The sequence below is a fragment of the Rissa tridactyla genome, unplaced genomic scaffold (genome assembly GCF_028500815.1).
Source record: "Rissa tridactyla isolate bRisTri1 unplaced genomic scaffold, bRisTri1.patW.cur.20221130 scaffold_487, whole genome shotgun sequence".
Taxonomy (NCBI): Eukaryota; Metazoa; Chordata; class Aves; order Charadriiformes; family Laridae; genus Rissa; species Rissa tridactyla.
This window is the reverse complement of record NW_026529697.1, coordinates 49357-60911: the sequence shown is the minus strand read 5'-3', so window position 1 is coordinate 60911 and position 11555 is coordinate 49357. Positions and strand designations below refer to the sequence as shown.

At 70.8% G+C, this 11555-nt stretch overlaps 2 protein-coding genes across 3 annotated transcripts; both read right to left on the bottom strand.

The window, feature by feature from the left end:
* Nucleotides 1-483: 483 nt before the first annotated feature.
* Nucleotides 484-1792, bottom strand: LOC128903599 (cell surface glycoprotein 1-like; the record flags this gene model as incomplete). The annotated part of the gene is made up of 2 exons (XM_054187604.1): nucleotides 1719-1792; nucleotides 484-1549 (listed from the first exon to the last, which is right to left on the bottom strand). Coding segments are annotated over exons 1-2 (1130 nt in total), but the record flags the coding sequence as incomplete, so codon positions are not given.
* Nucleotides 1793-1812: 20 nt separating this feature from the next.
* GPAA1 (glycosylphosphatidylinositol anchor attachment 1) lies at nucleotides 1813-10290 on the bottom strand. Of its 2 annotated transcripts, none has more exons than XM_054187615.1 (12): nucleotides 9930-10290; nucleotides 9664-9843; nucleotides 9456-9567; nucleotides 9174-9321; nucleotides 7299-7400; nucleotides 7022-7218; nucleotides 6111-6283; nucleotides 5835-5988; nucleotides 5656-5739; nucleotides 5370-5566; nucleotides 4248-4418; nucleotides 1813-2065 (listed from the first exon to the last, which is right to left on the bottom strand). In XM_054187615.1, exons 1-12 carry the CDS (start codon nucleotides 10001-10003, stop codon nucleotides 1822-1824), a joined length of 1836 nt encoding a protein of 611 aa, XP_054043590.1. In that variant the 5' UTR covers nucleotides 10004-10290; the 3' UTR covers nucleotides 1813-1821. The 2 variants fall into 2 exon arrangements, with proteins under 2 accessions (XP_054043590.1, XP_054043589.1); XM_054187614.1 differs by having other exon boundaries at nucleotides 6087-6283; nucleotides 9930-10288.
* Nucleotides 10291-11555: the final 1265 nt, after the last annotated feature.

Genomic DNA, 11555 nt, shown 5'->3' with positions numbered 1-11555 from the left:
CCCCCCCCACCGGAACCGACCGGGGAAAGACACACGGACCCCCCCCCCTCCCGTACAGACCGTGCTGGGACCCCCCGGTACAGACTAGAGAACCCCCCTCCCCGTACAGACCGGGCCAGGACCCCCCCACCCCCCCGGGACCGACCGGGCAGAGACATACACACCCCCCCCCCCCATACAGACCATGCCGGGACCCCCCCCCCCCCCCCCATACACACCGTGCTGGAGAGGCCCCCCCCACCCCCTCCGTACAGACCATACCAGGCCCCCCCCCCCACTAGAGACCGGGGACCCCCCCTGGGACCGAAGGGGGAGATCTCCCCCCCCCCCCCCGGATACAGATGGGGGACCCCACCAAGCCCCCCCCATACAGACCCCCCCCGTACACACCAGACAGCGATCGACCCCCCCCGGATACGGATGGGGAAGAGACACCCCCCCCATACACACCGTGTCGGGACCCCCCCCATCCCCAGGACCGACCAGACCATGGCAGGACCCCCCCAGTACAGACTGGGGAGCCCACGGACCCCCCCCTGCACACCCGGCACACACCGACCACCCCCCCATACGGACCAGGGAGAGACACCCCCCCCACAGACCGTGCCAGGACCCCCCCGGTACAGATGGGGCCCCCCCCCGGCCCCCCAGGAGTGACCAGGGAGAGACACCCCCCCCCCGTAAACAGCGGGGGCTGCAGCCCCAAGGGGTGGTCCCCATGCCAGCACACACCCCCCCCCCCCCCAACCCAGGGCAGGACCCGCTGCCAACCCCGGGGGGGCTGGGCTGGGGCCGGTGTCCCTGTGCCATGGGGACAGGGACGTCACCCTGCCACCCCCCCGGCCGTGGGTCTGTCCCTGGGTCTGTCCGTGGGTCTGTCCATGGGTCTGTCCGTGGGTGCAGCTGTGGGGTCTGTCCATGGGTCTGTCCGTGGGCCGCTCCGTGGGTGTCTCCGTCCATGGGTCTCTCTCTTGCATTCTGTCCGTGGGTCCAGCTGTGGGTCTGCTCTCTGTGGGTCTGTCCGTGGGTCCCTCTCTCCAGCAGGGATAGGTGCCAAGGTCCATCTGTGGGTCCGTCCGTGGGTCTGTTTGTGGGTCTCTCTGTGGGTCCATCCGTGGGTCTGGCCATGGGTCTGTTGGTCTTGACGTAGGTCCGGCCGTGGGTCTGTCTGTGGGTCTCTGCCGGTCTCCCTGTGGGTCTGTCCCGGGGTCTCTCTCTTCTGTTCTGTCCGTGTGTCCAGCTGTCGGTCTCTCTGTTGGGTCCATCTGTGGGTCCGGCTGTGGGTCTCTGTGGGTCCGGCCATGGGTCGGCCCCTCACTTCCAGCACAGCACGTTCCAGAGCAGCAGCCAGCAGGGGTATGCGCTGAGGTCTGTCTGCGGGTCCGTCCGTGGGTCTGTTTGTGGGTCCATCCGTGAGTCTCTGTGGGTCCGTCCGTGGGTCTCTCTGTGGGTCCGTCTGTGGGTCCAGCCGTGGGTCCGTCCCTCACTTCCAGCAGAGCGTGTTCCAGAGCAGCAGCCAGCAGGGGTAGGTGCTCAGGTCTGTCTGTGGGTCCGTCTGTGGGTCTGTTTGTGGGTCCATCCGTGGGTCTCTGTGGGTCCGTGTGTGGGTCCGTCCGTGGGTCCATCCATGAGTCTGTCCGTGGGTCCGTCCGTGGGTCCGCCCCTCACTTCCAGCAGAGTGTGTTCCAGAGCAGCAGCCAGCAGGGGTAGGTGCCGAGGTCTGTTTGTGGGTCCATCCGTGGGTCTCTGTGGGTCCGTCCGTGGGTCCGTCCGTGGGTCCATCCATGAGTCTGTCCGTGGGTCCGTCCGTGGGTCCGCCCCTCACTTCCAGCAGAGCACGTTCCAGAGCAGCAGCCAGCAGGGGTAGGTGCCGAGGGCGAGGAGGGGGCAGAGGAAGGACCCGTAGAGGTGGTGCTGCAGTAGCCCCTGGGCCAGCGCGGCCAGGAAGAGCTGCCAGCCCTCGCCCGCCGCCGCCGGCGCCTCCACCAGCTCCCGCTGCAGGAAGATGCCCAGCAGCAGCGTGGCCGCCGGCGTGGCCAGCACCAGCAGCGCCGCCAGCAGCACCCTGCGGCCCCGGCGGGGTCGGGGTGGGCGGGGGGGGCACCGTCAGCCCCGGCGGGGGACGGGGAGACACCCCCCCGGTGTCCCCCACCCCCGGGGAGAGACCCCCTGGCATCCTCCCCCCCCTGCCCCCGGCATCCTCACAGCCCGAGGAGAGACACCCCCGGCGGCGGCGTCCCCCCCCCCAACCCCAGGGAGACACCCCCCCGGCGTCCCCTTGCCCCATGGAGGACCCCCAGCGTCCCCCCACCCTGGGGAGAGATCCCCCCCCCAACCCCAGGGAGGAGAGACCCCCCCAGCATCGTCACAGCCCGGGGAGAGACACCCCACCCCCCCCCCCGGCGTCCCCTTGCCCCATGGAGAACCCCCAGCGCCCCCCCCACCCTGGGGAAAGATTTCCCCCCCCCGCCAGCATCCCTCTGTCCTGGGGAGAGACGCCCCCCGCCCCCCCCCCCCCCGGCATCCCCCTGCCCCACAGAGAGCCCCCAGGATCCCCCCGCCCTGGGGAGAGATCCCCCCAACAACCCCAGGGAGAGACCCCCCCCCCCAGCACACCCCCTGCCCCACGGAGAGCCCCCAGTGTCCCCTTGGCATCACCCCACCGCAGGGAGAGCCCCCCCCAGCATCCTCACAGCCCAGGGAGAGCCCCCCCCGGCATCCCCCCACCCTGGAGAGAGCCCCCAGTATCCAGGAAGAGATTCCCCCCCCCCCCAGCATCAGCCCACCCTGGGGAGAGCCCCGGCATCCCCCTGATCCAGGGGAAGCCCCCAGTGTCCCCCCCACACCCCAGAGAGACACACCCCCCCCCCGCAGTGTCCCCCAACCCTGGGAGAGCCCCCCCCGCATCTCCCCAGCAGCCCCCTGTCCCGGGGAGAGCCCCCCCCCCCCAGCATCACCCTGCCCCAGAGAGACCCCCCCCCAGTGTCCCCCAACCCCGGGGAAAGAGACCCTGCCCCAGGGAAAGCCCCCCCAGCGTGTCCCCCCCCCCCACCATCTCCCTGCCCTCCCCGCCCCGGGGAGAACCCCCCCCAGCAACCCCCACCTCGGGAAGAGCCCCCCCAGCACCTCCCCACCTTGGGGAGAGCCCCCCCAGCATCCCCCCACTACGCCCCTGTCCTGGAGAGAGCCCCCCCCAGCGGCCCTGCCCCATGGAGACCCCCTCTGGCATCACCCCCAGCACCCACCAGTGCCCCCCCCCACCCCCAGGGAGAGCCCCCCAGCGTCCCCCTGCCTGGGGGACAGCCCCCCCCAGCATCCCCCCACCTCGGGGAGAGCCCCCCCGGCATCCCTGCCCCAGGGAGAGCCCCCCCCCAGCATCCCCCCACCTCAGGAAGAGCCCCCCCCAGCATCTCCCTGGCCCCCCTGCCCCATGGAGAGCCCCCTTGGCATCCCCTTGGCACCACCCCACCCCGGGGGGACCCCCAGCGTGTGTGTCCCCCCCCCCCGGTGTCTCCCCAGCATCCCCCCAATATGCCCCTGTCCTGGGGAGAGAACCCCCCCGCATCCCTGCCCCACGGAGACCCCCTCTGGCATCACCCTGGCACCCACCCGTGTCCCCCCCACCCCAGGGAGAGCCCCCAGCGCCCCCCCACCTCGGGGACAGCCCCCCCAGCATCCCCCCAGCCTCCCTGCCCCACGGAGACCCCCGCTGGCATCACCCACCCCCAGCATCACCCCAGCACCCACCAGCGTCCCCCCACACACACCCCCCAGGGAGAGCCCCCAGCGTCCCCCCACCTCGGGGACAGCCCCCCCAGCATCCCTGCCCCAGGGAGAGCCCCCAGCGCCCCCCCACTTCGGGGACAGCCCCCCCAGCATCCCCCCGGCCTCCCTGCCCCACGGAGACCCCCGCTGGCATCACCCACCCCCAGCATCACCCCAGCACCCACCAGCGTCCCCCCACACACACCCCCCAGGGAGAGCCCCCAGCGTCCCCCCACCTCGGGGACAGCCCCCCCGGCATCCCTGCCCCAGGGAGAGCCCCCAGCGCCCCCCCCACCTCGGGGACAGCCCCCCCCAGCATCCCCCCGGCCTCCCTGCCCCACGGAGACCCCCGCTGGCATCACCCCTGGCATCACACCGGCACCCACCAGCGTCCCCCCACCCCAGGGAGAGCCCCCAGCGTCCCCCCGACCGGAGCGGGGGTCCCGTCCCCTTCCCCCCCCCCCCCCGGCGTCCCCGCTCACTTGGGGCCGTTGGGCTGGACGGCGGCGGCGGTGGGGACCATGGTGGCGGCCAGGAGGAAGCCGAGGGAGAAGTTGAGGAGCGCCAGGCAGCCCAGCTGCAGCGCCAGGTACAGCAGCGCCAGCAGCTTCAGCGTCATCCAGCCCCGGTCGCTGCCGCCCCCCGCCAGCACCCTGCGGGGGACACGGTGTGAGGGGGGGGGGGACACACACACGCGCTCGCTGGGCACGCCACCGCACCGAGCGGCGGTGACACCCCCGAGGGACGGGACGCCACCCAGAGGGATCGGGACAGGCCGGAGATCCTCCCGGCGTCTAACCTCTCCCGGCTGCTGGAGACCTCCGGGGGTCAACCGGGGTGGGGGCAGCCCCCGGTGCCAGCCCAGGCTGGGGGTGGGGGGATGGAGAGCAGCCCTGAGAGAAGGGCTTGGGGGGGCTGGGGAGGGCGGGGGGAAACGCTGCCCATGAGCCGGCACCGTGCGCTGGCAGCACAGAAACCCCCCACAGCCTGGGCTGCATCCCCAGCAGCGTGGGCAGGGGGGCGAGGGGGGGATTCTGCCCCTCTGCTCCGCTCGGGGGAGACCCCCCTGCAGTGCTGCCTCCAGCCCCGGGGACATCGGGAGGACACGGAGGTGTCGGAGCGGGGCCGGAGGAGGCCCCGGAGATGCCGGGAGGGCTGGAGCCCCTCTGCTGGGAGGACAGGCTGAGAGAGCTGGGGGGGTTCAGCCTGGAGAAGAGAAGGCTCCGCGGAGACCTTCCAGCCCCTTCCAGGCCCTCGAGGGGCTCCGGGAAAGCTGGGGAGGGACTCTGGAGCAGGGAGGGGAGCCACGGGACGAGGGGGAAGGGTTTTAAACCAAAAGAGGGGAGATTGAGATTAAAAATAAGGCAGAAATTCTCCACGATGAAGCTGGTGAGCCCCTGGCCCAGGTTGCCCGGAGAAGCTGTGGCTGCCCCATCCCTGGGGGGGTTCAAGGCCAGGTTGGACGGGGCTCGGAGCGACCCGGTGCCGGTGACAATGTCCCTGCCCAGGGTGGGGGGGGTTGGACTCGGTGGCCTTTAAAGGTCCCTTCCCACCCAAAGCATCCCGTGATCCCAGCACAGCTCCCCCCCTGGGACCCCCGGCACCTGTGGGTGTTGTGGGGCAGGGCCATGCCGGCCACGTAGATGGCGATGACGGTGAGCACCACGGCCTCCGACTCGGAGACGGGGAAGTGCTGGGTGGCCACGTGCTGCCCCAGCACCGGTAGGTAGTAGAGCGCCAGGCCGGCCGCGTGGCAGATGACCAGCGGCGGCACCAGCGCCAGCAAACCGGGACGGGACTCCTGCGGAAAACGGGGTTGGGGGGGGGGATGAGGCCGGTGGGACCGCGGCGGGGGGGGTTCTGCGGGGAGGGGACGGGGAGGGTCCAGACCTCCCCGCCGGTGTGGTCACTGTCCCAGAGCCGCTCGGCGCCGCCCGTCTCGCTCTTGCTCAGCTTCATCCAGAGATCCAGGGCGTGGGGACGGTCAAGGGAAAGGAGCGGAGAAGGTTTGGACACCCCCCCACAAGCCACCCCACCCCCGCCTCCGCCCAAAAAAAAAAAAAGGATATCTTGAGGATGAGGACGAGGATGAGGAAGCCGAAGGCCGGCATGTAGACGCCGATGGAGACGAAGCGGGACAGGGAGGGCAGGAGGTAGAAGAAGTAGGACTGGTGCAGGCGCTCCAGCAGGTTGTTGAGCTTCCGAAACATCCCCTCCAGCGTCCTGCGGGCACGGCGAAGGCGGCGGGGGGGGGGAACTGCACCCCGGGATGCCCCCCAACCCCACCCCCGACCCCAGGCTGCCCCCGACCCCGCGCTCACTTGCCCACGGTGGTCATGTCGTACTTGTACTGCCGGAAGCTGTTGATGCCGCGGAGGGTGATGGCTTCGATGCGGTAGCGGAGGAAGAGGCCGTGGTCGCCGCGGGGCTGCCCCGAGGCCTGGGCCAGCACCATCAGCAGCAGCGTCTGCAGGCTGTGGGCGAAGGCGGGCAGCGAGTCCCAGTCCGAGCGCGGCAGCTGCCGGGAGGAGAAAAGCTTTAAACTGGGAGAGGGGAAGACACTCGGACTGGGATGCGACGAAGGAACATCTCCGGGCGGAGGGTGGGGAGACGCCGGCCCGGGTTGCCCAGGGAAGGGGGGGATGCCCCGTCCCTGGAGGCTGGACGGGGCCCTGAGCAGCCTGGGCTGGTGGAAGATGTCCCTGGGTGGAATGGGCTGATCCGTCAGGTCCCTTCCCACCCAAACCAGTCTGTGAGCCGGCGACCCAGCAACCGACAGGCCGGGGGCGTTCAGCCTGGAGAAGAGAAGGCTCCGGGGAGACCTTCCAGCCCCTTCCAGGCCCTCAAGGGGCTCCGGGAAAGCTGGGGAGGGACTCTGGAGCAGGGAGGGGAGCCACGGGACGAGGGGGAAGGGTTTTAAACCAAAAGAGGGGAGATTGAGATGAGATATTGGGAAGAAATTCTCCATGATGAAGCTGGTGAGCCCCTGGCCCAGGTTGCCCAGAGAAGCTGTGGCTGCCCCATCCCTGGGGGGGTTCAAGGCCAGGTTGGACGGGGCTTGGAGCAACCTGGGCTGGTGGGAGGTGGCCCTGCCCAGGGCAGGGGGTGGCGCTGGGTGGGCTTTAAGGTCCCTTCCCACCCAAACCAGTCGGTGACTCCATGACACGAGCCAGGACGCTCTCGGCCGCCTGTGACACTGGCCGGGCGGGACAGGAGCCCCCCCAGCGCGTGTCCCCGCGTGCCGGGGCGGGCCCACCTTGCCCTGGATGGTGCAGAGGAGGCCGTTCTTCTGGCAGAAGGCGTGGAAGAGGTTGAGGAGGTCGAGGTTGGGCAACTGCCCGTTCAGCCCTTCCACCGCCACGTCGAAGCTGGTGACCACGTCGCTGCTCAGCTCCAGGGAGATGGCCGCCTGGATGGCCCCCGCCCGGCCCAGCGTCCCCGAGGAGCGGATCTCTGCGGGCACCGCGTCAGCGCCGCCGGCACGGACAGGGAACGGCCACGGACCGCCCCCCGCCGCCGAGCCCCTGCCTCACCGGTGAGGTTGACGTCGTGGTAGGCTTCCAGCCAGGCCTCCATGCCCAGCAGGTCGTGCTCGTTCACCAGGAAGATGATGTCCTTCGCCCAGTAGATCTGGCCTGGAGGCAACGGGGAGGCTGCGGCAAACCGGTCCCTGCCCCGGCACAGCCCGGCACAGACCTGGCAAAGCCCGGCACAGCCCCAGTGCCTGGCACACACCTGGCAAAGCCCGGCACGGTCCTGGTAAAGCCTGGTCCCTGCCCTGGCAAAGCCCGGCACAGCCCCAGTGCCTGGCACAGTCCTGGTAAAGCCTGGCACAGCTCCGGCAAAGCCCAGTTCCTGCCCTGGCAAAGCCTGGCACAGTCCCGGTAAAGCCTGGCACAGCTCCGGCAGAGTCCGGCACAGCCCCAGCAGAGCTCGGTCCCTGCCCTGGCAAAAGCCAGAAGAGCCCCGGTGCCCTGGCACAGCCCTGGCAGAGCCTGGCAAAGCCCGGCACAGCCCAGTCCCTGCCCTGGCAGAGCCCAGCACAGCCCCAGTGCCTGGCACACAACTGGCAAAGCCCGGCACGGTCCTGGTAAAGCCTGGTCCCTGCCCTGGCAAAACCCGGCACAGCCCCAGTGCCTGGCACAGTCCCGGTAAAGGCTGGCACAGCCCCAGCAGAGCTCAGTCCCTGCCCTGGCAAAGGCCAGAAGAGCCCCGGTGCCCTGGCACAGCCCTGGCAGAGCCTGGCAAAGCCCGGCAAAGCCTGGTCCCTGCCCTGGCAAAGCCTGGCAAAGCCCGGCACAGCCCAGTCCCTGCCCTGGCAAAGCCTGGTCCCTGCCCTGGCAAAGCTCAGCACAGCCCTGGCGCCCGGCACAGCCCTGGCGCAGCCTGGCACAGCCCCAGCAGAACCCAGTCCCTGCCCTGGCAGAGCCTGGCACAGCCCCAGTGAAGCCTGGTCCTGCCCCAACAAAGCCCGGCACAGCCCTGTCCCTGCCTTGGTAAAGCCTGGCACAGCCCCGGTGTCCGGCACAGCCCTGGTCAAGCCCAGTCCCTGCCCCAGCAAAGCCCTGGCACAGCCTGGCACAGCCCTGGGAGAACTTGGTCCCTGCCCTGGCAGAGCCCGGCACAGCCCCTGTGCCTGGCACAGCCCTGGCACACCCCGGTCCCTGCCCTGGCAAAGCCCCGGTGCCCAGTACAGCCGTAGCGCAACGCCACTGCTTGGCACAGCCCAGGTGCTCGGCAGAGTCCCGGCACAGCCCGGCAGAGCCCAGTCCCTGCCCTGGCAAAGCTGGGTGCATCCCTGGCAGAGCCCCGGTGCCTGGCACAGTCCCGGCGGAGCCCGGCACAGTCCTGGTAAAGCCTGGTCCTGCCCCAGCAAAGCCTGGCACAGCCCTGGCAGAGCCTGGTCCCTGTCTTGGTAAAGCCTGGCACAGCCCTGGTGCCCAGCACAGCCCTGGCAGAGCCCAGCACAGCTCCGGCAGAGCCCAGTCCCTGCCCTGGCAAAACCCAGCACGGCCCCGGCAGAGCCTGGCACAGCTCTGGCAGAGCCCAGTCCCTGCCCTGGCACAGCCTCAGTGCCTGGCATAGCCCTGGCAGAGCCTGGCACAGCCCCAATGAAGCCTGGTCCCGCCCCGACAAAGCCCGGCACAGCCCTGGCAAAGCCCGGTCCCTGCCTTGGCAAAGCCTGGCAGAGCCCTGGTGCCCTGGCACAGCCTCGGCAGAGCCCCGGTGGGACTCGCTCCCCGTGCTGCCCCCCAGAGCAGCCGGGTCCCCCGGGACCGTGGGCACCCAGCACTCCCACCCCCCACGTCCCCACCGGGCAGGGACCCGCCTGGGGACGGGGACCCCCCCCCGGCCATCGCCCCGGCACCCCGGAGCACCCCCCCCACCTCCCCAAGGCCGGGGCTCACCTCGGAAGTAGGAGGCGAGGGCCAGCATCAGCCCCACGGCCTGGTTGTTGTGGGGCCCCTCGCTGCAGGGCACGCTCAGCACCAGCGCCTCGGTGCTGGCGGCGCGCGGCGCCCGCAGGATGCCGTACACGTTGGTGCCCTTCACCATCTGCCGAGGCAAGGGGAGGGCCGGCATGGTGGCGGGGGGGACAGGGGACGACAGCCTCGGCCGGGCCCCCCCCCGCTTCAGGATAGGGGTTTTTGGGGTTTTTTTTTTTGGGGGGGGTGGGTGTCTGTACATACGTAGCGCTCGCGGAGCTCGTCGGGGAACGGCAGGGTGCGGGAGAAAGGCTGGCGGTGCACCTCCAGCCCCAGCGTCCACATCGTCTTCTCCAGCCAGGCCACCGGCATGCCCCTGGGGAGGGGGACAGGCGGGATGGACCCCCCCCCAAAAAAACCACCCACCTCCCTGCTGAGGGGGGCACCGCCGCCTGCCAACCCCCAAGCTCACCCCGCTTTCTTCTTGTGGCCGGCAAACTCGCGGGCGTAGGAGAGGGCCCTCTCGCCGAAGAGGAACTGCTCCTCCACCATGGTGGAGCCCATGGCGTTCTCCGACATGTAGGTGCGGGGGGCCAGCGGCTGGAAGGCCAGGGCCAGGAACCAGCCCAGCCCCGCCACGTAGCTCAGGGCGCTGGGGGGGACACAGAGGGGGGTCAGGGGTGTGGGGGGTCACCCCCGACATACACACACACCCCCCCCGCGCCCCACGGCACTCACCAGAGCGGGGTGTTGAGGCGCAGGACGAGGCGGGAGAGCGCCCGCCGGCAGTGGGGGTCCGACAGCAGCCCCATGGCGGGGGCTCGGGCTGCTGGTGGGGGGGGGAAAGGGGGGAGGACGGGGTCCACAGAGGCACTGGGGGGCTGCCCCACGGCACCCCTCGCCCCGGGGCTGCCCACGGTCCAGCTGGGACCCCCGCAGGCAACCGCAGCCCCCCGGTGAGCCCCACGGGCCTGTCCCCAAATAGCCTGTCCCTGCCCCACAGCCTCTGTCCCTGCCCCACACGCACCCTATGGCCCCATACTCGCCCCACATGGCCCTGTCGCTACCCCACACAAACCCTGTGGCCACCACCCCTGCCCCACACGCACCCCAGAGCCCCATTCCTGCCCCACCCACATACCCCATGGCCCCGTCCCTGCCCCACACACACCCCACGGCCCTGTCCCTGCCCCACAGCCTCCATCCCTGCACCCCACACACACCCTATAGCCCTGTACTTGTCCCACACGGCCCCAGCCCTGCCCCACACGCACCCCACGGCCCTATCCCTGCCCCACAGCCCCGTCCCTTCACCCCACACACACACCATGGCGCCTCCCTGCCCCACACACACCCCACGGCCCCGTCCCTGCCCCACAGCCCCCCCCCCCTGCACTCCACACACACCCCACGGCCCCGTCCCTGCCCCACACACACCCCACGGCCCCGTCCCTGCCCCACAGCCCCCCCCCCTGCACTCCACACACACCCCACAGCCCCGTCCCTGCCCCACACACACCCCACGGCCCCGTCCCTGCCCCACAGCCCCCATACCTGCACCCCCACAGCCCCCAAGGCCCCGTCCGTGCCCCACGCCCCCCACAGGCCCCATCCCCTACACGCCCCCCACAGCCCCACACCCGCCCCACACGCACCCCACGGCCCTGTCTCTGCCCTACACACACACCCCCTGCCCCCTCCCCGCCCCACAGAGACCCCCGTCCCCCCCCACCTCTGGGCCCCGCCGCCCGCGCAGGCCGCTCAATCGCTGCCGGAACGGGACAGGCGCGGGGGGTGGAGCGCCGAGACATCGATGGGCACCGCCCGCCCCGCCCCGCTCTGCGCATGCGCCGTAGGGCAATGGGGGGTCAATGGGGCGGGTTTGGGGGTCAATAGGGGCGGGTTTGGTGGGTCAATGGGGGTGGGTTTGGGGGGTCAATGGGGGTGGGGGGGTCAATGGGGCAGGTTTATGGGGGTCAATGGGGCTGGGGAGGTCAATGGGGGGGTTTGGGGGGGCAATGGGGGCGGGTTCGGGGGGTCAATGGGACTGAGGAGGTCAATGGGGGGTTTGGGGGGGTCAATGGGGGGGGTCAATGGGGGCGGTTTTGGCGGTGTCAATGGGTTTGGGGGGTCAATGGGGCGGGCTGGGGGTCAATGGGGGGTCAATGGGGGCGGTTTTGGGGGTGTCAATGGGGGGGTTTGGGGGGGTCAATGGGGCTGGGGAGGTCAATGGGGGGGTTTGGGGGGGTCAATGGGACGGGTTGGGGGTCAATGGGGGGGTCAATGGAGGCGGTTTTGGGGGTGTCAATGGGGGGTTTGGGGGGTCAATGGGGCGGGTTGGGGGGCAATGGGGGCGGGTTCGAG